Here is a 23,064-nt window from a genome sequence, read left to right as displayed (position 1 = left end):
GGCGGCGCAAAACCAGCTGCTACAGTGAATCAGCCAGCCATCCGAACGTGTTGACAATTCACACCAGCCCCCAGACTGGATGACACCATCATCATGGTAGAAAACAAAGTTGCAAAATCCCCCAAAAATCAACCGTTTCCAGCCCGCTTCTCCTCATCGACCATCACTACTGCAAAGCCGCAGCCTGCTTCTTCCGCTGCCCTTTCCCTCCTTGGGCAGAGGCCGTATTATCCTCTGCCAGCGCGGATGAACCGCTGCCTTCCGAGCTTTCAGTGTAGGGGGAGTACAGGAACTTCTTTGCGTTGCCGACGTGCACACACGTCAACTTGACAACCCTTCTTCCCGTCATCCATTTCAGCAAGACCTTCATGTGAGTCTTGCTGTTCAGGCCGCTAATACCAGCATCCTGTTGTTAAGCTAAACATCAGTGAAAAGCTCTTCACAAGACAATCATACAAAAAAAAAAACATGCTACACGCTGCTAAGCTAAGCTACATCAGACAAGGGTAAGTCTAATCAAGATGCAACTAAACTGCAGTCTGGGAAATAAAGAGATGCAAAACATGTGGGAATGAGCAAAACGATTGTAAGTGAGAGTGCAGTGGACCCAAGAACAGTGCAAGGGCTCGATAATAACTAGTAGTATTTTCCACACCCACACTGATATATTAGGTATCTATCTACACTTGTAAATCGTCATCAGTTACTTCCTACACAGTGAACATAAAAATCCCTATTCGATAGCATAAGTTTCTCATAGTACAATCGTGCTGATATGAACATATTCAGTTGAAAATACATTCCACGGCGATTCCAGTTTATTACAGTACAAGCTGACTGAATATAACCCAATGGGTATCATCAGTTGATCACTTTTTGGCGGATTGAAACCTAAGTGTGCTGCTAAGGAGCACACATATTGTCGATAAAAACTGCTGCTTCAACCAAGGCTGGACGGGCTACACAAATCGTGGATTGAAATAAACATAGACAAGTTGCGATTGCAAAGGTACCGCAATAAAACAGCGCTCTAAAGCTCCAAAGTTGGAACAGTCACAGAAGTCGCTAAACTCAAAACTACAAGGATAAGGATTCCTCTCTGGCTGCCGGAATGGACCATGCTCCGATCAACAGGTGGATGGCACAGTGCAGCGGAAGGACTGTATTCTGTTTTTACTTCACTGCCCAATTATTCAAAAGAGAGAGAGAAAAAAACTTCACTGCCCAGTGCCTAGTATTTGTTTCCCCAAATGTGACGAGCTAGCGTGGTAAAAGGAAAGGAACTACCATTTTCGTGATCATTCTGATGGACTATTTCTAGTTTCAAGGCGTCTACTGCATAGTTGCTCCTCTTACCAACGCTACTGATTCATCACTTTCAGAATAAATAAATAAATAAATAAATAAATAAATAATCGACGCTAGTGATTCGGAATGACGAGCAGAGCAGCAGGCTGGGTATTTGCAGCTAGGTCGATAGGGGATAGTAGCGTGCTGGTGTTGTACCTTGGCGTGGTTCCAGGTGTTGCCGACGGTGAGGGGGCCGTGGTCGGAGAGGATCTGGAGGAGGCGGCCGGAGATGGCGACGGCCTCCTCCTTGGGCACCTTGGGGTTGATCCGCCGCACGTCCACCGACCGCTTCCTGGAGAAGTGCCGCCGACGCACCTCCCACGCGGCCCCTCCGAACCCGCTGCCACCCCCGCCGCCGCCGCCTCGGTCGCTGCTCTGCTCGCTGGGGTTGAGTCAGTAGGCTGGGCTGGCTCTGGCTGCTGCTGCAACTGCAAGAGCAAATGACCAAGGAAAGGAAGCCCAACTGGCTTGGAATAAGGCCCATGAATTACATCTTTAGGCCCAACATTTTTTTACCTCTTTTGACCCCTCGCCTCGTCTTCTTCGGCCGCTCCGCTCCCCTCCCTCCCCTCCATCCAACCGCCCCCCATCTCTCTCCACTCCACCACGGGGCCGCGGGGACTGCGGCCGCCGGCTCCGGTGGTGACTGACCGGTGACCCTCTGCCCATCAACGAGGAGCGTAGTTACAGGTCAGCCACGCTCCTCCTCCTTCTTACGCTTCTCTTGAGCTGCTAGATGGGGGCAAGCTCGGTGGCTGGCCATGGGAGGCCCCCCTCAGAGGCTCAGACCACCGTCAATCACGAGAAAACGAGCCAGGATACTTGGATTTGTTTCAGATTGGCTTAGTTTACTTCATCAGCGGATGGAATGTTTTAAAAATATTCTTGAATTTTCTGAATTTTTCAGCGCAGCGCAGATGCTTGGCCTGTAGCCGCCGGCCGCATATGTCAGGTCTCGCCTTGTGCGAGGGAGCCGCCAAGTCGCCGTGCTGGTCGGAATGCTCTGGATCGAGGCTTTTTCCTGCATCCCGCGTTCGGAGGGGAGCCATTTCCTGCCGCTGGGAGAAGCCAGGGACCTTTTGCTTGCTCACGGCATCTCCTTCCTTGCGCAGAAACTCGAGGTTCGTTCGCACGACTGAAACAATTAGCTGCAGCGTCTGTTTTATATGCTAATTCTGGTGACTGAGTTTCAAAGTCAAGTAGTATTACCGAGTGTAGATAATGTATGTAAACACTGCTAGGGAATCTAAGTTTCAATGTTGGAATCCAATCTGTGAGTTGCTCTATGCTTGCAAACTGTATATATATCTCATTTTTCACATATTTTGGCAGTTCCACACCTTCACTAGAAATATTCAAATTTATTCGTGCTTGACCTAGGTGTCTGCTTTCAGCATTTTGCAAGTAGAGAATCCTAAATGTGCGATCTCGATCAGTTCGCTGTTAATAGTATGGTTTGAGCAGCGACCGTTCACACCACACCTAAGTGCTCTCATTTTCTTCAGCTATACATCTTCCTTTGTCAATCTGCTGATCTGACTAAAAAACGAACCTATCATATTTCATTCAGCAATGCCGTAGTGCATTTCAATAAGAAATGATTCATTCTTTATGTAGGCAGATGCAATGGTCCGTCAAGACCATGTCAGACGATAGTAGTGACCAATCAGGCAATAACACTCGCCTTTTCAGCGCAATTCAATCCTTTTGGAACAAGTTTTCTGCCAAGCTAAACAAAGCAAGGAGAGGGTTACCAATGAAGATCCTATTCTTTCTGATTGGATTCTATTGCGCGACGGCCTTTGCTACTGTCATTGGGCAAACAGGTGACTGGGATATATTGTCTGCCGGACTTGCTGTTGCCGTTGTGGAGGGTATTGGTGCGCTGATGTACAGGGCGTCCTTTGCATTTCTTGGTAGGATCAGGAATATGATTACCATATTCAATTACTGGAAAGCTGGGCTTACACTTGGGTTGTTTTTGGATTCTTTTAAATATGAAGTGGATGAGCTTCTTGAATCGTGTAATCCATTCAACTTCGAGATTAATATATTTGCTGGCCTTTGGTAAAATTCTTTTTGAGGTTTTTGATATTTTTTTCTGCCAATGGAACATGTCGGTTTTCCAACTCAACCAAAAGAGAAGATGTCAAAGACAAGTTGAATTTTGGAGTTAAATTCAAAACAACGATCATCTTGTTTTGAGTTACACAATCTATGGCCTTTGTTGAAATGATAACTAGTTACACATACAAGTCATAATTCATGGCATGAATCACACACAATTTTTGGACACAATGTGGAGTTACATATAAGCTGACAATCAATCGGACGCCAAGACACTACTCCAGCACCCATCACTGCCGGTTCAAAATGGCTATCACTGCTGGTTTTGGAGTGGCGTTGGATTTATGTCGATGGTGATGGGAGGGTCCACCGGTTTATGAACTGGCGGTGCTGAATGTACCAAGCGTTGGTGATGAGGGCTCATCACCGCCGGTTGGTATCTTGAACTGGCGGTGGAGACCTTTTTCCCATCAAAAGAATATTTGTATAATAATATTGTACCATTTTTTACAGCATATATCTATAATCTATTTCTAAAGCGAGTAAGATTTCCATCCAATTTTTTAGTTTGGTCCATCTCGTATTATTGATAGGTGTGTCTTAACTCATCCTGTATACTAGTCGGATCTACCCCTCCGTCCACGACTCGATCACGTAGATATCTACAAATTAATGCACAGGCATCGATACGTATCCGATACTTATACCAATTTTATCCGTAGCAACGCACGGGTATAATTATTGCCTAGTTAGCAGAACTCAACTAAACAGCTTGTACATCGAGATTAATTGAAAGAGTCCATACATCAAGATTAAAACAAAGAGCCCATACATCAAAATTAACCATGACAAGTTAGGCACAAATCATAGAAAGGATAAGTAGAAACAATTTTCAGGTATATAACCTAAGACCTCCTCGCGAGATAACATGAAGATCTCGTAAAAGAGAGTCCTAGGACGAAACAATTTGGGCAATCTATTCTCCCTGTGCCTTTGCAGAAGGACCGAGAGAGAGGGGAAAAAATCTAAGGGAGAGAAGTGAAAGAGATGAAGAGGAAAATTAAAATAGGTGGAGAACGCCGCCGGGTCATATTACGACCCGGGGGTGATGCTAAAATATCACCAGACCGGCGATTCTTGCAGAGCGTGTATTCGGATGGGGCGTTTGCGATGATGTATTCGGATGACCATCCAACTTTCAGGGCGTGTAGACAAATGTCTCCTGGATGCCTTGAAATATGTCCTCGAAATCGACCTCATAATAACTTGTAGGGTATATATTGCCCAAGTATTGAAACTTGGACGAATTCATATCGTAGGCCAGGGCTCTCTCTTTTCCTGATCCCAAGAAGACAATCTCTTTGTAAGGATGGAATCCAAGTACCAACAGATCAGAAATGTAGCAGCTGCTGGTCGTATCCTCAGTGGTTCTACAGCTATCAAGAGAAAAATCGTCTTCATCGAAGCTGTAGCCGCAGTCAGATTGCTGTTTTACTACGGGTGCTGCGGCGGTCGCACCTTCAAAGACGCACGTGCCCATATCACTATCAGCATACACCATGAGATATTGATTATAGTTGATGTCTTCAAGGATCCAAGGGCCAAATTAAACACTGTGTTGTCCAAGTAGCTAGCAGCGTGGCAACATCATCCCTAGATGTTTGTTACAGTGCGTCAACACCCATTCACCCCTCTCATGGTTGGATTCGTCAAGGATCCAAACTCTGAAGCACAATGATTGTTGGGCGGCAAGGTGTGGCCCCTTTTCAGATTTCCCCAAGACAAGATTTTCTGAATGTATACTAATACCAGGTGGCGGTTTGATTACTCGGTACTCATCTTTTGACAAGCAAATCCTGCAACACATACAATTGTGTATATATATCATCGCATTGTATGGATGTTTGTATTTGTATGAATGCATGCTTCTGATCATCACTAACGAATATATATGTATGAATTAATAGTTATTGATAAACTGATGATGAAGGAATGAAGGATGAGCACCGTACCTGAAGAAGTTATTGTGGCAATGCACCTAGAGCGTTTGCTTCCAGTAGGACGGATGTCTGCAATGGCCCCAGCGGCCTCCCCTTGTCGGAGGAATGGTCGCTCCTCCCACCGGCCAGTCCTCGACGAGAAGACGTGAAACAGGTAGGGGGATGGAGGCCACTCCGCCTCCGCCGCCGGCGATATCATCGATTCTTCTTCACCGTAGTAGAGAGGAGCATAGTTGATTATGAAGACGCTGTAATGTGAGGATATGGTGGGGTCTAACACGAGGTAAGCACTGTCGTGGAAATAGTGTGGTATGCTTGACCTTGCCATGGAGGGAAGGCAGCAAACCATCCGGTCGCCGGGTTGGCCACGACGCTATCTAGCAAGATGAGGCCGTTGCAATGATCCTTGACCATGCCGGCGTGCCATACGGTCCATGGGTACAGGTGGTCGATGCTGCCGGACACCGTAGAGCCCGAGGGGCGGAAGAACTCGGCTTGGCTGTGACCACCCCAGAAGTTGAGGAAGATGCCTCCGACGGAGAGCGGCAGGAGGTGGGCGCACAGCAGGCGGCGGCCGTCGATGGCACGCTTCCACTCGCCGCAGGCGCACTTCGACGCGGCGCCAGGCGGCACAAGATCTGAGCGAGCACGTCCTCAGGCAGGAGCAGGACGCGCGTCGTCGTCGTCATCACGTCCCCTTGCTGCTGCTGCTGTTCCGTCATCATCAAATCAAATTATTAAACCCTAGATAGCTAGCTTAAGATGAAGTTATGATCTGGATCCCATAGGAAAAGGATTTCGCCGAAACAGTGAAAGGAAACTGAAGATGCCTACATGCATGCTTGTTATGGTATTATTTTTAGCTGCTAGTTAATTGTCATACCATTACCATCCTAGCTACGGAGGGCAATATATATATAATTAAGGACGGATCGGATCAGCTGAATTGAATTGAATACTCCAGTAGCAATTAAGGAGGGCATTCTGGCTTTTCCTGCTGGACGCACAGCACAAATGGGAAAGAGATCGATGCATGTATGCTGCACGAAATCGAAAAGGAAGAAGCTGCCTGATGGTGTGGTGTGGAGCAAAAAGCAGCGAGGGAGCATGAGCATGCAAACCAACCCAAAAGGAATTGAACGAACCTACAGAGTAAGTGGGTGGGTCAACCAAGACCAACCCACCACTTTAGCTAAGCTAGCAGTGGATAACAGCCCCGGGCAGCTCCAGTGTCGAAGAAAACAGGGCGCTAACTAAGGGAATCTTAGTATGCTATGCCAGACACCGGCCGGAGAGGTTAGGTGCTAGAGATAAATTAAAGCAGGCTTAGCAGGGGTGCAAAAATAAGCTCCAGGTGTTTAGAGTAATTAAACAGGTACTAATTTCATTCTCTGCAGCATCATCGATGGGACCTGTACTTCTCCTGTCACCTTCCATTGCCATTGGTCTCCAGCCTAACTGCATGCAGTAATTTGTTTCCCCTTTTTATTTGTTGCACAAGTACTCCCTCTGTATTGTAAAGGAAATCGTTTTGAGTTTGTTCATGAAGACTGAGAGTAACAGTTCCAATATCAGGTATCTTATTCAGAAAGATAGCATTAGGATAGAAGATATTACAAGGCAGCTCTGTAAAATTGACTACTATCGAATGCCTCAATTCCAACCAGCATGCGGAGGACCCAAGTAGTAGGTGCTTCAGTCATGGCTGGACATAGAAGTTGCCAGCTGCATTACTGTTTTGAGCAGTTGACGACGTTCCTTTTCGCCTTCTTCATCAAAGCCCTCTCCTCCATCTTCTTCTTCAAGAATTCATAATCCTGTTTTCATGAGAGAACCACTGCTCTGTTACACCCAAGAACATATACTGGTTCAATTTCGTGAAAAAAAAAGAGCAGCAAAAGCATGCAGTTGCTTCAAGATATCAAGATCTAAGTTGGTAATAACGATGAAGTTCCAGACATATTGCATTAAGGCAGCTAGCTAATGTATAGACTGACAGTATTGGATGCCCTGATCTAAGCCTGTATCAGTACCATAATGAAGTAGTAGTATCATGTGGCGGCTGGGCCATGGGTGCCTGCCTCAAAGGTAACAAGTATAAATATAAATTGTTTCATCACATTACTATTGACTGATAATGCAGATTGTGCATGTCTCATCTGTATGCTGTGCATTCCTGAAACCAAGACAGAGGAAGCTGCGGCAATATGCAAATCCCATTGCCTACTAGAAGGAAACTAGTGCATAGTAAAATGGCATGCCATCATAGTTTTTGTCATGAGGAGACCAATCGCTTTGCTCTTTAATAAAGAAAAGATATTTTGGACAATTTGGGTCAACTCTATTTGAACAGGTGTAATCAACGTCCACAAGACTGAGTATGTAATTCTTATGGTGTTGGTTTGAATGTCTAGGTGGTTTGTTGTTATCAGTACAGCAGATAATTCTCAGTAGGAACAAAATGTAACGAGGAAAGAGGAGCACCTGCATCAGTGATGCCTCATATTCTTTGCTACGAGGCTTGTGGCAATTCGTTATTGCCCTGATCTCATCATCTGTCATGTCGCCGAAACCGTTTGGGAGGGGACTCTTTACTTCAGTGGAAGTCTCTATTTGCTTCATCCTTTCCTTGAAGCAGCTCAAATCGGTATGCCTTCTCTTCCTGATTCGGGTATTCCCTGCCCATCCGCTCCATCCACTTGTGGAACTTTGCTTCCATGTCCACGTCCGTCTGGTGCTTCCCCATGTCCTTCTTGATGTCCTCCTGCCTTGGCTTGTTGTCCACATCCTTCATGTCCTCCATGGTCACATCACCATCTACAGGTCCTATGCGTAGGTCACATATCAAACAAAGCAAATAACCAGAAGCAATTTCAACTCATACCATCATCATCTGGACGTTTCTTGAAGATGAGGATCCCTACCCCTCCAGTCAACGCGGCCGCGACCACAGCACCGACGCCTCTCCGTTTCCATATGAGAAACATTGAGGCCGCCTGGGAGACGATCCCCGGCGAGAACTCCACCTTGGCGCGGTTGATTTTGCGTGGATAGAAGCTCCGGGTGAGGAGGCGACTGAAGGACCCAAGAGACATGCATGATCGCCGCCGCTGCCGCCCCCACCGGATCGACTACCTCCTTGTTTGAGGCACTACAGATGCCTGCATCCAACGGCTTCAAGAGATAGATCCAAGATCCAACGGCTCTGAAATCTGATATTGAAAGGAAACCCAGGTAGGCACTATATGCATATGCGTGCCTAGCTAGCTAGTTAGCCCTGGTATGTGGACTCGTATGGATACGTCTGATTCATTCGTCTTATCGTGCTGTGTGTCATGGTCTGCTCTCCTCGTTTCGTCGTAGCTTTTTTAATTTACTTTTGTCAGATTCGGCCATTAGTTTTTTCTTCTCCGGTTCTTGTGCTTAATTTCTCGTTTATACTTGGCTCTTGATCGGTTTTCTTGGATCCTTAGCTTCTGGGTCAGTAATGTTATGGCACAGTATGTAGTGCTCTTGATCTGTCCACTCTTGTGACTTGTCCATGAGAGATTCAGATTGCTCGTCGTGCCCACACCATTATATTATATTGAACTGAAACGACAGGTTTCCTCCAGTATCATGCAGCAGCACGTTTTGTTTTGGTGTTCCTCATCGCCATCTCTGCTCGATCTTTGTGTTCAGCAGTACGTACTATTTTTTTCGCGAACGTGCCTGAGCACGTATTTCATTAAGAGGAAAGCAATACGATCATTACAAATTTTAATAGGCAGAGGCTATTAAGACGGATACAAGCGCCACTAAGTAAGTGGCGGACGACAACACAACAGATAAGAACAGCAAGAACGACAGGAGAGGAGACTCTCCCGACCTACGAACCTAGCACAACCATACAACTGAACCTGCAAAGTAAACTACAACGACAAGGGTGCAAAAGTCTACAACACAACAACGGTGGCAAAGCATCCACCCAACCAACTAACCACGGCGGCAAAGCATCCGCCCGAGGTGATTTTCAACCAATACGATGACAACGGCAAAGCATCCGCCCGAGGTGATTTTCAACCAATACGACGATGGCGGCAAAGCATCCGCCAGAGCAACGGCGGCAAAGAATCCGCCAGACGACGACCGACGCAACCCTAACGATGTAGATGCAACCGAGCGAAGGCAGGCGCAGAAGCAGGAACTCTCCGAAGAGAGCAAACGACCACCACCACCGGAGCGAAGAGGAGGGACGAGGGGGAAAGATGACGCCTTCAACAAGGTGAGCGGCGCCCAAGGGCGTCGTCGTCATCAGCCCGCAAACGGGTCCATGGCTTTCGCCTCCACCCAAACCCCTCCACAAATCCGACACCACCGCAGCATAGGAGGGTACGCCGGCCGGCACCGCGCCGCAGGAGGCCACCAGGAGGACGGCCAACGGGGCAGAGCAAGGATTTTCATCCGGAGAGCTCACCGGAGAGGAGGGACAAGGGGGAACGATGACGCCTTCAAGAAGGTGAGCGGCGCCCACGGGCGTCGCCGTCATCGGCCCGCAAATGGGTCCATGGCTTTCGCCTCCACCCAAGTCCCTCCACAAATCCGACGCCACCGCAGCAAAGGAGGGTACGCCGGCGGGCACCGCGCCGCAGGAGGTCACCAGGAGGGCGGCCAACGTCCAACGGGGGGGGGACCCCAAGACGAGCAGGCGATGCAGGCCAGCGCCCAGGCCAAGGGAGCGCTCGATGCAACCGCCTGGGAGCCCGCCCAGGAGCGACCAAGCCGACGGCGGCGGCGGCCCCCGACCACCAGACGGCATGGCAAGCCACGAGACCGGAGAGGGCCGGCCAGGAAGGGCGCCGCGACCGGTGTGAGCGCCGGCGACGGCAACGCGGCTGCGCGCCCCCGCACAACCGGCCACCACGGGGTGGCGGCGCCAGAGGAGGCCTGCCCCCAGCGAGCGGCGACGCGGCAGCGGCCCCCCGGCCAGCACGAGTCGACGGCGGCGGCGCGGCCGAGGGCCCCCGACCCCCGAAGACGGCAGCGGCGGCGGCGGGCGGTGGCCGCACAACCACCCAAACGGCGGAGGCGTGCCACACCCAAGCCACCGACGGGGGCGCGCCCAGCGGCAGATCGAACACGGGGGGCCCGGATCCGGCCTCCTCCTCGCCGGATCCGGCCCCGGCGGCCGTTGGCGAGGTTGCAAGCCGAGAGGAGGGAGGTAGGGGAGAGAGGAGAGGACGAGGGGACCGGTAGGGCCGACTTCGGCACCGCCGCCGGAGGCGGCCTGGGGGCGGAAGGTGGGCGGCGGCGTGGGGCGCCCCCACCCGAGGGAGCGACGCGGCGGGGGGGGGGGGGGGGAATTTGACTCACAGAGAAAACTAAAAAACAGAGCAGTACGTACTATGCAGCGACCAGGCATAATTTGCTCTTATTCTTGACTGTTTCTTGAGGTAGTGGGGCCTCAGTTCGTCAATCAGTTCCCCCTTTTCTGACAAGTTCCATCTTGCGAAACATGGCAAGCCTCAACATCAAATCGGACAATAATTGGCAGTGGAAACTGCATCCTGCATATACTCGCTCGTTCGGTTGCATCCGTGATGTGCGTCTTCTTTTAATTTCTTAGCTGCTGTTTGAGCACAAGCTTTTCCAAGCAATCTTTTGATTTTCGTTTCGCATCTTATAGGCTTTGTTGAGAAAGAGTGCAAGACAAACTTGTGTAGAGTATTCTTCGCAATGCTGGAATGAGATATTTTTTATGGAGGACTCCAGAATTAGTAAAAATAAATTTAGAAAATGTTACAATGTTTAGTAATTCTCTATTTACAAAACGTGATGCTGCATGCTATTGGAGGTTCCCCTTTGGCCTAGAATGTTCCCCTTTGGCCTATAAATAAAGACCTCCTCCCTTGCCATGGCATCCATCCATGAGCATGGTAGAATAGAGGTGATAGTGCTAGGAGAGAGCGAGAGAAGGGTGAGTGCTAGACTAGCCACTAAGCAAGATGTCGTTGTATGCTTTGTGTAGTATTGTTTTGTTGCAATAAAGTCATTGTTCTTGTAAACTGAAATGCTATATATGCTATGATAAATTGAAATCTGTTACACATCAACATTAAATCTGAGAAAACATTAACTCCTTTTGTTCTGACATATGAGGATACAGTCATTTGATCGAGTTTAATGGTGTGAAAACAATACTGCACATGTACACTTGGAGTTGGATAGGCTACAAGTCAATGTAGTTAGAAAAAAATCCGGATAAATTAATTTATACTTCTAACAAGGTTTCTTAGAAAGAGAACGATACCAAGCTCAGCTGTCTTAACACCAAACCTAAGTGCTTCTTGATCCTGCCCTCTGCCCAGAATACTGAATTGGTAGACGACTAAAATAGGCCTCTTGGCCTAACACAAGTTCAGCCCAAATAGTAAACTAGCCTATTACACTGGTGCTTGGGCCTCACCCTGGATACCGCCTTATACAGCAGGTCGTCGAGTGGAGTCGGTGCAGGGGTGGTAGGTCTGGTTGTGTGAACCGTGATGTCGTGACCTCAAGCGGCCAGACCCAGGCGGCGGCGACAGTAGTTGCTGAACACTTTATTCAACCATGCGTAGAGGATTGCAGCATGTGTAATGCAAGCATGTTCAGCAAGTGATAAGTAACAGTATTGACTCGGTGCTAGCAAGTATTAGCAACAATGAGAGTTAGTAATTTTATAACTCGCCGTGTTTGACTACGCAAAACACAAATAGAACCAGTCCAGCTAGACCACCAAAGCCGAAGAGGAGCTTGCCCCACAAAACCGATAGGAACTTGAGGAGCCAAGAAATCTACTTTACTCCCCCCATCTGAAGTTGGTGGAGGTGGAACCAATTGTGTTGGAGGCGGGGGCGGAGGTTGAGACAGCGACAGCGGTGGCGGAGGTGGAGTTGATGGCGGAGGTGCCGGTGGATGAGCAAGGGTAGGGGGTGAGAGTGGTGGGGGGGGGGGGGGCAAATCTGTGCAATATATATTAAAAAGTGATAAAACAACATTATGAGATGATCGAGGCAAAAGTAAGTTCATATTATGGAAAGAAAATAGAGACCCAGTAAATCTCCAATGGAACATGTCTCCCGCGCACTCCCTGTATCAGCTCTGTATAAGCGAAGGATATCAGTCCTGTTGAGTATGGAATTCTGCACCACTGGATCTGATGTCGTTTGGCATGGGCGGCTCATTCCACCTAACATCGACTGCAGCAACAAGCGCATCACAACACTGCTGTGAAGAGGCTGATGGTAGGCGATTACTAAGTCGTATCACATGATCCGTGAGTGCCAATACAAGACAAAAGGATGAGAAGTAGAGCCCATAGGTCCTTCTACTTAGTGGAAACCTAAATGAAAGGGGCATAGTTGACAACGGGGCTCGAGGTGGGCCTGATGATGAAGGAATGAAGCATCTGAAAAAAAAATTGTTAATTGTGGCAATGCACATAGAGTGTTTGTTTTCTACTCAGTAAATGAATGGCCGCTCCTCCCACCGGCCGGTCCAGCGATTCTTCTTCACGGTAGAGAGGAGCATAGTTGACAATGAAGACGTTGTAATGTGAGGACACACAGTGGGGTCGAATACAAGGTAAGCACTCTGGTGGAAAAACTGTTGTGGCTTTGGCCATGGAGGCAAGGCAGGCAGCAAACCATCCGGTTGCCGGGTTGGCCACGTAGCTGTGTAGCAAGATGAGGCCATTGCAGTGGTCTTGCACCATGTCGGCGTACCATCCTTAGTCGATGCACTGGTACAGGTGGGCGACGCTGCCAGACACCGTGGAGCGCTCGGGGCAGAAGAACTCGGCGTCTCTGTGAGCCCAGAGGTTGAGGAAGATGCCTCCGACGGAGAGCGGCAGGAGGTCGGCGTGCAACAGGCTGCGGTAGTCGATTGCACATGATCAGAGCGAGCACGTCCTCAGGCAGGGCACGCGTCGTCATCACGTTCCCTGCTTGCTGCTGTTGTTCCTGTTTCATCATCATCATCATCATCAAATTATTAAACCCTAGCTAGCTAGCTTAAGATGAAGCTCAACTCTACCCTAGCAATATATATGCTGCAGGCATGACGCTTTTAAAAAAAATATTGAAGACGACATAAAGATGGTAGGACGGGTTACTGCTTGTTATGGTATTTTTAGCTAGCTAGTTGCCAGATATATATATCATGCATGTATGGATTTGGTGGGTACTTGACTACTAGTAAGTAAATCAACATGTACAAATTAAAGGGCTGAGAGAATTCATGCATGCATCATCAATCCTCGCTCCATCTGCAGGCAGCAGGCGCTCATGCATGAATATAATCAACTGCATGCATGCATGCAATGCAAGCAAGCAATATAATTCAGGAGGTCCTCGACAAGCAATATAAAAATTTTCAAACAGTATCCTTCACATCGAATCTTCAGACACATGCATGGAACATTAAATGCGGTTCAAAAAAATAACTAATTACATAGTTCAACTGTAAATGACGAGACGAATCTTTTAAGTCTAATTAGTCCATGATTGGGTATTAATTGCCAAATAACAACAAAAATGCTACAGTACTCAAATTCAAAAAAATCGCGAATTAAACCCACCCTAAGCAAATTGGAATGATCGAGATGTATGGTTACTGCACGAAATCGAAAAGGACGACAACACGCCAGACAGTTAGCTGCCTGATGGTCTGTGTCTGTCTGTCGCTCCTTGGGATTGGAGGTGTGAAGCAAAAGCAGCGAGCGAGCTGATCATGCAACCCGGCCAACTGAGCAGGCAATGGTCGGCGCCGGGCGCCCTCCAGATCCAGAGACTCCCACAAGCCCAAGAAAGACTTGCAGTTAGGCCTTGTTTAGTTACTAAAAATTTTCAAAATTTTCCGTCACATCGAATTTTTAGACACATACATAAAGTATTAAATGTAGTTTAAAAATAATTAATTGTACAGTTTAGCTGAAAATGATGAGATGAATCTTTTGAGCCTAATTAGACACTAATTACTAAATAAAAATAAAAGTGCTACAGTAGCCAAACCAAAAAAAATCACGAACTAAACACGCCCTTAGTCGTTCCGTCTCGTCTTTGGTTGCATGCCCATCCATTTTCCTTTTGCAGTGTTCTCAACTCAAAAGGAACCAACGTACGACAGAGGTAGCTGGCTAGCAATGCATGCAGAGATAGATGGAGAGGCAGGTCAATATGTATTAATATATAGGTCATGCATCGCATCCACCAGCTGCCTTGCTGCCCTTCTCCCTTCTCCGGCCAGTCAACAGCGTCGCATCCAACAGCAACTAATTAACCTCCGCCCAGTCGGTTGCTTGCACGCACGCTGGAAATGGAACGAATGAATATCCGCATCTATATAGCCCAGGAACTCTTTCATCTCTACACTCCATCCACTAGCTGCTAGTCGGTCGGTCTGATGAGTCTCATGCACCTCTTCCTTTTTATATCCATCCATCCATCTCTTGAGCTCCTCTTCATTAGCTCGATCACCAGTTCAAGATTATATTCATCCAAGAAGAAACAAAGAAAGAAAGAAAACAACCTATCTAGCTAGCTAGTACACAATCAATCAATCAATCAATAGTCAATACAATGGCGGGCAAGATCAAGACGGTGGTGGTGCTGGTGCAGGAGAACCGCTCCTTCGACCACATGCTGGGCTGGTTCAAGTCGCTCAACCCGGCCATCGACGGCGTCACCGGCGACGAGACCAACCGCGTGGACGCCTCCGACCCCTCCTCCCGCGCCGTCCGCTTCAGCGACCGCGCCCAGTACGTGGACCCGGACCCGGGCCACTCCATCCAGGCCATCTACGAGCAGCTCTACGGGGCGCCCTTCGTCGACGCCGCCGCCACGCCCATCACGCCGCCCGCCGTCCCCGCGCCGCCCATGTCCGGCTTCGCGCAGCAGGCGGAGAAGGAGCAGCCCGGCATGGCGGACACGGTCATGAGCGGCTTCCGCCCCGACGCCGTCCCCGTCTACCGGGAGCTGGTGCGCGAGTTCGCCGTGTGCGACCGCTGGTTCGCCTCCGTGCCGGCGTCCACGCAGCCCAACCGGCTGTTCGTGCACTCGGCCACCTCCCATGGCCTCGTCAGCAACGACGCCAAGGTCCTCGTGCCCGGCCTGCCGCAGAGGACAATCTTCGACAACCTCCACGACCAGGGCTTCTCCTTCGGCATCTACTACCAGTACCCGCCCTCCACGCTCTTCTACAGAAACCTGCGCCGGCTCAAGTACGTCGGCAACTTCCACCAGTTCGACCTCCACTTCAGACGCCATTGCCGGGAGGGCAAGCTGCCCAACTACGTCGTCGTCGAGCAGCGCTACTTCGACCTCGAGGTCCTCGGCCTCCCCGGCAACGACGACCACCCCTCCCACGACGTCGCCGAGGGACAGCGCTTCGTCAAGGAGGTCTACGAGGCGCTGCGCTCCAGCCCGCAGTGGGAGGAGGCGCTGCTCGTCATCACCTACGACGAGCACGGCGGCTTCTACGACCACGTCCCCACCCCCGTCGGCGTGCCCAGCCCCGACGGCATCGTCAGCGCCGCGCCCTTCTTCTTCGAGTTCGACCGCCTCGGCGCCCGCGTCCCGGCGCTCTTCGTCTCGCCGTGGATCGAGCCGGGGACCGTCGTGCACAGGCCGCCGGGACCGCACCCGACGTCGGAGTTCGAGCACTCCTCCATCCCGGCCACCGTCAAGAACATCTTCAACATCGACGGCTTCCTGACCAAGCGGGACGCCTGGGCCGGCACCTTCGACTCCGTGCTCACGCGCGACACGCCGCGCACCGACTGCCCGGTCACCCTGCCTGAGCCGGTGAAGCTGCGGCGGACGGCGCCGGTGGAGCATGCCCCGCTGTCGGAGTTCCAGGAGGAGCTCGTCCAGCTCGCCGCGGTGCTCAACGGCGACCACACCAAGGACTCGTACCCGCACAAGCTCGTCGAGGGCATGACGGTGGCGGAGGCGGCCAAGTACTGCGTCGACGCTTTCAGGGCCTTCTTGGACGAGTGCGACCGCTACAACAAGTGCGGCGAGGACGGCTCCCACATCCCCACAGTCAAGCCGCCGTCCTCTGCGCCTGCACCGGGGAAGAACAAGAGCAGCTTCGCGTCCAAGGTGCTTGCTTGCCTTGCGTGTGGCCATCAATCTCCATCTTCCTCTTCCTAGGCGTCACGCTACTTCTTCGTTCTCTCATCAGGGAACGAGATAGGTTGTGTTGCAGCAGGGGAAGAGCAGTGTACAAAGCCTGATTCATTATACGGTGTAATTTACAGAGCCTGATTGATATGGTTTATTCTACTGGGTCCCACATCATGGAGATTGGTGAGACAGATGCATTTGTATTTCAATTGTTTGTATTGACCCTTCCAATTGCATAACAGATTGACAGTAAATAATACATGGGAACAGGCAAATCACCAAACACCGGTTCGAAATTCAAAAGACCTAGTGGCTTTGTTTGGATCTGATGTTAATGTTACAAGGAATCTGCAAGCAATCTTTAGCTGTAACTTCTCTTCAGAAGATTGTATGAAACATAGCCTGAATACATCAATTGGAAGCTTGGAACAACCAAGTGAGAGAAATCTAAATGAATTCAAAAAAAAAAAAAGACACAGGCTAACAAGAAAAGGTATTCTCAAAGAAGGTTAACATAGCAATAGTAGCTGTTAGGAGAAATTAGTACAATGTTGCAACTCATGTTTTAGAGGGAGTCACAGGCTCAGAGCACTAATCATTTAGTGTTTTCAACAACTGTGGTACAAGACATTTGACTCCCAAAAAAAAAGGGTTAATTGGATTCATACCATTACAATTATTCGAGTTCACTGATCTGCCATTACAATTCGTCTATTCCGAATCACGTCTATTCCGAATCATGCCATCACAATTTTATAACTCTTGACAACATACCACTACTTACCCCTTCGGTATGTTTCTTAGAAATTATGGACCAAAATACCCTTTCATCCTCGCATCCCCTCTCTCCTTCGGTGAGGCATCAGCCTGTGTCGCTGCCGTTGGCGTCAAGAGCGAGGCGCTCTCGGACCTCGAGGAGCGCGAGCGCACCAGCACCGTAGGCCAGCTTGCCGACCCCGAAGAGATTGCCATGCACGAGATTCAGAATGCCTACAGACCTACTGCAGGACACGGCAATGGCCGCATGCTGAACTTCCGCTTCCTGGTATCTGCTCCGCTTGGCGCTTCCTCCTACTGGGGGTTGTAGCATAAGCCAACAGGCTTGCTTGCTGATTGATGAATACACGGACTCCCTTCACTTTCGATTGCTGGTGCGGGCGGCGTGCTTGAGCAGGAGGCCGCGGAGGAGATCGTCGGGGAGGCCCCGGACGATGGAGTGGAAGGGGTCGTCGTGGAGGCCGTTCAGCGGGTACTCTACTGCCGCCGCCATGGCTCCTCGATTGCTCGTGTGGCGCGACTCCATTGAAGGTTCTTGCCTTCTTGGTGGGTGATGGATTCAGTTGATGCTGCCCGCAGGCGCCGAGCCCGCAGCAGCGGCTAGGAGAGCGACAGGGACGGGGCCTTGCGGCGGCGCGGGACGGAGGGGCACAGGCCCGTCGGGGGCGGCAGCGGGGATCTGCTCGGTCATGGAGCGAGAGAGGGGTAGGAAGGAGGGGGATGGGAGGAGGAAGAAGATGATGGTATTTTGGTCCACAGATTTTAAGACACACATCGAAGGGGTGAGTAGTGGTATGTTTTGAAGAGTTGTAAAATTGTGATGGCACGGTTCGAAATAGACGAATTATAATGGCAGATCAGTGAACTCGAATAATTGTAATGGTATAGATCCAATTAACCCAAAAAAAAAGGTTCTGCTCTCTAAATGAAGTCGAATGTTGAACTAGGAGATGTTGGATAAGTCTAAAGCATGATCTTGGCGCCTCCAGATCAAGAGGCTGAAAGCGGGATTGGTCTCACAGCACCCTGTATGCGACGGAAAGCAGTCTTGATCCGTTCTTTCAGTGTTGCATTTTCACATTCAACATCACCACTCCTCCCATCCAAGTGTGCCACATCTCCATCGACGGATATGACAAATTCCCCTTCCTCTCCAACTTTAACATCACCAAACAGTGACGCCATCAGAGAATAAACTACCTTTAGTGCTACCCTTTCAGTATCTTCCTTGGTCTTCGCTGCTTCTTCAACTGGAACAAGTTTTGGACCTTCACGGCCTATGTTCAAGACCACAGCCACCACAGAATCAGAAACCATGTCGCTAATGGGATCCGATGACCATTGTAGAGTAACATAGCTTTCTGATTCTAGGCGAACTGTCACTCTTTCATGCACAATAAGTGTTGGAACATCAGATTCTTCAGTTGCTGACTCCACGCTCTCGTATATTTGCTTCAGCCTGTACTTTATGACTTCAAAAGAACCAGAATAAGGAACCGCAATGCGTTGAGTGATGTTAGCTGTAGATAACTGTGTGAACACTCGGAGATCTTCAGGAGCCATAATCTGATATGTGAATCCTTTTTTCACAAGTAAGCCACCCGAAGACTCTCCACCTTCTGGCATGTTCTCTGCCAGCCTGCCAATAGTCTTGGCCATTTTCTCACAAGTGAAATACATCTCCACTGATTGGCAGTTCTTGGGAGACACAATTTTGGTGTTTGTTCCATCAAACTGAGAAATAAGTTTCTGTTTAAGCCTTGACATTTCATTTGCTTCTCCATGTACAAGAATAATGTTGGGTGGCCGAAGTTCATCCAAAAAGTTGCTTGTCTGAGGGAAATCAGCATGAGCTGAGAAAGATATATAGTGAACCTGCATATGAAGAGGAGCAGTGAGCCCATTAGCTAGCGTCACTTCTCTTGGCTCGTTGATAATGGTCTTTGCAAGGGTGCCCTCCACAACATAACCTGGAATAACACAAGCATTCTTCTTATCCGTGCACCACTTATCAAAAAGCTGCCTAGAGAGACCGCTCTGAAGACCACCTGGACTAGCCATCACCACTGAAGGACCTACATCATGAAAGTTCTCAATGCTATTCAAGGACTCGATATGCTTGAAAACAAAGGGATTGGACTGCGCAAACTGGTTCCGTATCCTTTCATTCATGGAGTTTATGTATGTCTGGTAGACAGCCATGCACCTCTTTGCAAGAGGGGAGGCATAATAGATTGGAATCTTATGGAGCTCTGGGTGCTTGGACCAATACTCATCAAGGATAAGTAACAGTTCTTGTGCTCTGCCAAGAGCAAATGCTGGGATAAGAACACGACCCCCCTGCGAAACAGTATTGTGGATGACCTCAGTAAAGCGCTTCTCGCGTACGATCCTGGGCTGATGTTGTTGTATGCCATAAGTTGACTCAATAATGCAGATATCTGGGGAGAACTGTGGGAGCTCAGCAGCTCGTAGGTGGCGGTCTTCTTCACGGGAGTAGTCACCAGTGTAAAGAATGCGCACACCAGCGATATCCACCATGAACATGGCAGCACCAAGTACATGGCCAGCAGTGTAGCACCAGAAACGTATGCCATTAACTTCCAATGTCTGGTGGAAATCAATAACCTGTGCAAAACTTTTAGATTAATAAAATTGTGTCTTCCTTGAATAAAAATAGTCTTTGAACAATCACCAGCGGAACTGCATATTCTTTAAAGATGAAATATAAGATTATGCTTTTGGGGTGGGGGAAGTGAGCAGCTATGGCATGCTGCAATAAGCAGAGCATCATGAGCAGTAGCCATTATAAGGATTGTTTGCCATTCAGAGCTGCACTAACATAAGCATTTAAAAGGGTAAAACAGGTGCTAACATGATGAGGCTGAGTTAAAGGTAGAGAGATCAAATATAATTTCACTATGGAAGAAAAAAAAACTATACACCACCCACGCACATCAACAACTTCGGCATCTTATAGCACACATTTTTCCCGTCTAATACACCTATCCTGAACAGGCTTCCAAAGAATGTAACAAGTTATGTGCTGGCAAGTCTCTAGCTATCATCCATGCAAAAAAAAAAAAAACACACACACACACACACACAAGCAAGGACTCGGGACATTTGCAAAATGGGACTGCAAACATTGACCTTTGCAGTTTTGCCATTGGACCCATATTTCATAGCCACAGATGGTCACTAGGAGTGGCAAAATCAGAGTGGTCAATGTTTGCAGTCCTATTGCAATTATTTCCAAGGACTTTGCGACGGAAAGCGAAACAACCACAAGCAAGGACATAGCATACCTCAATTTTCTCCATAGAGCGAGCAATGTCATTCTCATTATACAGCATATCCTCCACGGAAACTTTGCTGACTTTGACATAATCCGTAAGCAGCAGCTTGTAAATAGCCTTTGTGGCATGGGTCATAAACACCCTGCCCTTGAACGTAGTCTGTGGGAAATTTGAGGCACCAAGCAGCATCACAACAACAGTCTTTACTCGCAGCACCCAATAGCGCAAATCTGTAGGCGGGAATTACCTTCTCCAGGAAATAGGGCAGCGAGGCGGCATGGTCCAAGTGAAAGCTGCAATTTTGCAAGCAAATTAGGCATGCAGAGAGGCAGGGGTGAGTAGCCAAGTCAAATTAAAGGAGGGAACTGACTGGGTGATGAGGAGGACGTCTATGGTGGACGGATCGATCTCGTCGAAGTAGGGCAGCGCCGCCATGCCGGAGTAGGCCGGGTGGATGCCGCAGTCGAACTAACCGCATCCCAACAAGAGCAGAAATCAGCAGCAGCAACGAATCGAGAAGCAGGGAAGGGATTGCTATAGCTTACGAGGACGGTGCGGCCCTTGAAGGTCATGTGGACGCAGGAGCGGCCGACCTCGCTGCCAGCGCCCAGCGGCGTGATGACCATCTGGTCGCCCTCCCGCCCGCCGGAGGCCGGGCGCTTTCCGGCCAGCGAGCTGCTCGGCGCGGCGACGGATGCCATTGTTTCCCCCCTTCCCTTGTCCGCCGGTTTTTTTTCTTTTCTTTTCTTTTTGCCTGAATAATCTGGGATGGAGCGGGGGTTAGGGTTTTGGAAGGTTCGTGGGCCTCCTGAAAGCTGGGCCGGGCCATACTTTCAACACAATTCTTTTCTGTGTAGAGTGGAGGCAATGCTTCATGAGCTACTCCTAGATCGCAGACAAAGTCAAAGCTTGATGACCATGGAAAATGTTGATGGCTTACAAGGATGGACGTTAGCAGAAGTTAATAATTCTTTTCACGTACTTTTGAGCTCAAAGATTTAAATTGGCAGCCTTTTAAAACCTGATCGACTTGGTAATTTTCGCATGGAAATGACATGACTACACCTAAACACTTGTCAAGAAAATCATGGCTCCTCCTCGGCGCTGTCTAGACGTACATGAGAATGCATTTTGCTGGTCGGGCCGGACTAACAATCTTGTATGTTGCATTCTTTGCCATCGCATCCCATGATCATGATCGACGGCTGGATCAGAGTTTCCTCGGTCACTAAGGAGCTTAATCTGACCATGCTGCTTAATATAAATTTCGTTATGTCCTGTTAAGAGCTAGCGGTGCTTTTGATAAGGATTGGGGTACGTGTGGCATGAGACTTATTATTATTGTTGTTGTTGTTGTTAAATGGAAATGAGGGAGGGCCCCACGTGTCATTGGGTCTTGTGTCGAATGATCCAACGGACGCTGGCCTGGTTGGAGCTAGCTAGGTTAGCGGTGGAGTGTGTAAAGAAGAGACGCGTAATATACTGGCCGGCTCAGCAGCGGCAGCGGCAGCAGCAGCAGCTGGTTGAACCTTTGAACAAGAGAGACAGATCCTGGTGCCGACCACCTGCGCCGGCACTGGTGGAATTGAAGCAGGCAGCAGCAGGTAGCTGGATGCTCATCAGGGCAGGGCAGGGCAGCAGGGCGCGCGCGGAGCACGAAGACTGCCATGCCATGCTATGTACTATAGGTAGGTATAGTAGGAAGGAAGGACGCAGTCCCTAGCTATACGCCGGCTGTGCCTGCACTGCACGTCTGCACCGCAGAGCTGGATGGAGTGCCGCCGTGCGCCGGCGGCCGGTGGATTCGATCGATATGATGATCGCCTCCTTCTTTTCGTTCCATGCGTGGATGGATCGATTCCGGTGAAAGTGCCTGCCTGCCTGTAGCTGGCCTGCTCCAAGCAAGCATGCACGGCGACTAACTGCAGCTGCAAAAGCAAAGCCAACAGCCAAGCCAACCCCCCAAAGGACTGGATTCTTCTTCTCATTCTACGACGACCCTGCTACTGCTGGGTGATCGTCTACCTACCTTAGCTTTTTCGTTCGTTGCATTGTGGCCTACGACTCGTCCCCGGCCATGGCGATATAGCAGCATTTGGGTGGGAGCTAGGATCCCCATGCCATGTCCGATCGATCGATGCCGGCCTGCGTGCGTGCGTGTTCATCATGCGTGTCGTGGGCGTTCGTGGGCGACGACAGTGTGTACTGCCATCATGGCGACCGCCCGGCCGTCTCCTTCCTGTGCCGGCCGGCCACTTGGTTGCCTGCCTGCCGGCCGGCCGGCCCGCGCCCGCCGGAGAGAGAGAGAGAGCTCATGCTCATCGATCAGCCACAGCCAGCCACCGCGCCAATTAAGATTCCTGAGCATTATTATGTCGGTGGGATGCTTGGGCGCCGCGCCGCCCGACGATGTTCATGCTCTGCCTG

General features: G+C 49.6%; 4 protein-coding genes across 5 annotated transcripts; 2 read left to right on the top strand and 2 right to left on the bottom strand.

The window, feature by feature from the left end:
- Positions 1-50: 50 nt before the first annotated feature.
- On the bottom strand, positions 51-1,743 carry LOC120687456 (the record flags this gene model as incomplete). The annotated part of the gene is made up of 2 exons (XM_039969456.1): positions 51-406; positions 1,507-1,743. Coding segments are annotated over 2 exons (477 nt in total), but the record flags the coding sequence as incomplete, so codon positions are not given.
- A 136-nt stretch (positions 1,744-1,879) lies between these two features.
- Positions 1,880-3,423, top strand: LOC120687440 (uncharacterized protein ycf20-like). The gene is made up of 3 exons (XM_039969440.1): positions 1,880-2,040; positions 2,258-2,471; positions 2,968-3,423. The coding sequence occupies exons 2-3, from the start codon at positions 2,296-2,298 to the stop codon at positions 3,419-3,421; spliced, it is 630 nt and encodes a 209-aa protein (XP_039825374.1). The 5' UTR covers positions 1,880-2,040; positions 2,258-2,295; the 3' UTR covers positions 3,422-3,423.
- An 11,396-nt stretch (positions 3,424-14,819) lies between these two features.
- Positions 14,820-16,720, top strand: LOC120687386 (non-specific phospholipase C4-like). The gene has a single exon (XM_039969363.1). It carries the CDS (start codon positions 15,014-15,016, stop codon positions 16,586-16,588), a length of 1,575 nt encoding a protein of 524 aa, XP_039825297.1. The 5' UTR covers positions 14,820-15,013; the 3' UTR covers positions 16,589-16,720.
- Positions 16,721-17,042: 322 nt separating this feature from the next.
- On the bottom strand, positions 17,043-21,394 carry LOC120687368 (cleavage and polyadenylation specificity factor subunit 3-I-like). Of its 2 annotated transcripts, XR_005680704.1 has the most exons (6): positions 21,183-21,394; positions 21,008-21,105; positions 20,885-20,930; positions 20,647-20,796; positions 18,238-19,966; positions 17,043-17,200 (listed from the first exon to the last, which is right to left on the bottom strand). XR_005680704.1 is itself a non-coding variant. In XM_039969338.1 (5 exons), exons 1-5 carry the CDS (start codon positions 21,336-21,338, stop codon positions 18,329-18,331), a joined length of 2,088 nt encoding a protein of 695 aa, XP_039825272.1. In that variant the 5' UTR covers positions 21,339-21,394; the 3' UTR covers positions 18,193-18,328. The 2 variants fall into 2 exon arrangements, 1 of the variants encoding a protein (XP_039825272.1); XM_039969338.1 differs by lacking the exon at positions 17,043-17,200 and having other exon boundaries at positions 18,193-19,966.
- Between the last annotated feature and the right edge of the window lie 1,670 nt (positions 21,395-23,064).

The sequence above is a fragment of the Panicum virgatum genome, chromosome 9N (genome assembly GCF_016808335.1).
Source record: "Panicum virgatum strain AP13 chromosome 9N, P.virgatum_v5, whole genome shotgun sequence".
In the NCBI taxonomy this organism is placed as follows: Eukaryota; Viridiplantae; Streptophyta; class Magnoliopsida; order Poales; family Poaceae; genus Panicum; species Panicum virgatum.
The sequence above is the reverse complement of the archived record's forward strand: the minus strand, read 5'-3'. Positions and strand labels throughout refer to the sequence as shown.

Coding starts and splice junctions, on each gene's coding strand:
- LOC120687440 (XM_039969440.1), top strand. CDS start 2,296: ATGTCAGGTCTCGCCTTGTGCGAGGGAGCCGCCAAGTCGCCGTGCTGG. Junction 2,472..2,967: donor TCCTTGCGCAGAAACTCGAG/GTTCGTTCGCAC, acceptor TTCTTTATGTAG/GCAGATGCAATGGTCCGTCA.
- LOC120687386 (XM_039969363.1), top strand. CDS start 15,014: ATGGCGGGCAAGATCAAGACGGTGGTGGTGCTGGTGCAGGAGAACCGC.
- LOC120687368 (XM_039969338.1), bottom strand. CDS start 21,338: ATGGCATCCGTCGCCGCGCCGAGCAGCTCGCTGGCCGGAAAGCGCCCG. Junction 21,106..21,182: donor TCAAGGGCCGCACCGTCCTC/GTAAGCTATAGC, acceptor GGATGCGGTTAG/TTCGACTGCGGCATCCACCC. Junction 19,967..20,646: donor GCTCTATGGAGAAAATTGAG/GTATGCTATGTC, acceptor AGTTTTGCACAG/GTTATTGATTTCCACCAGAC.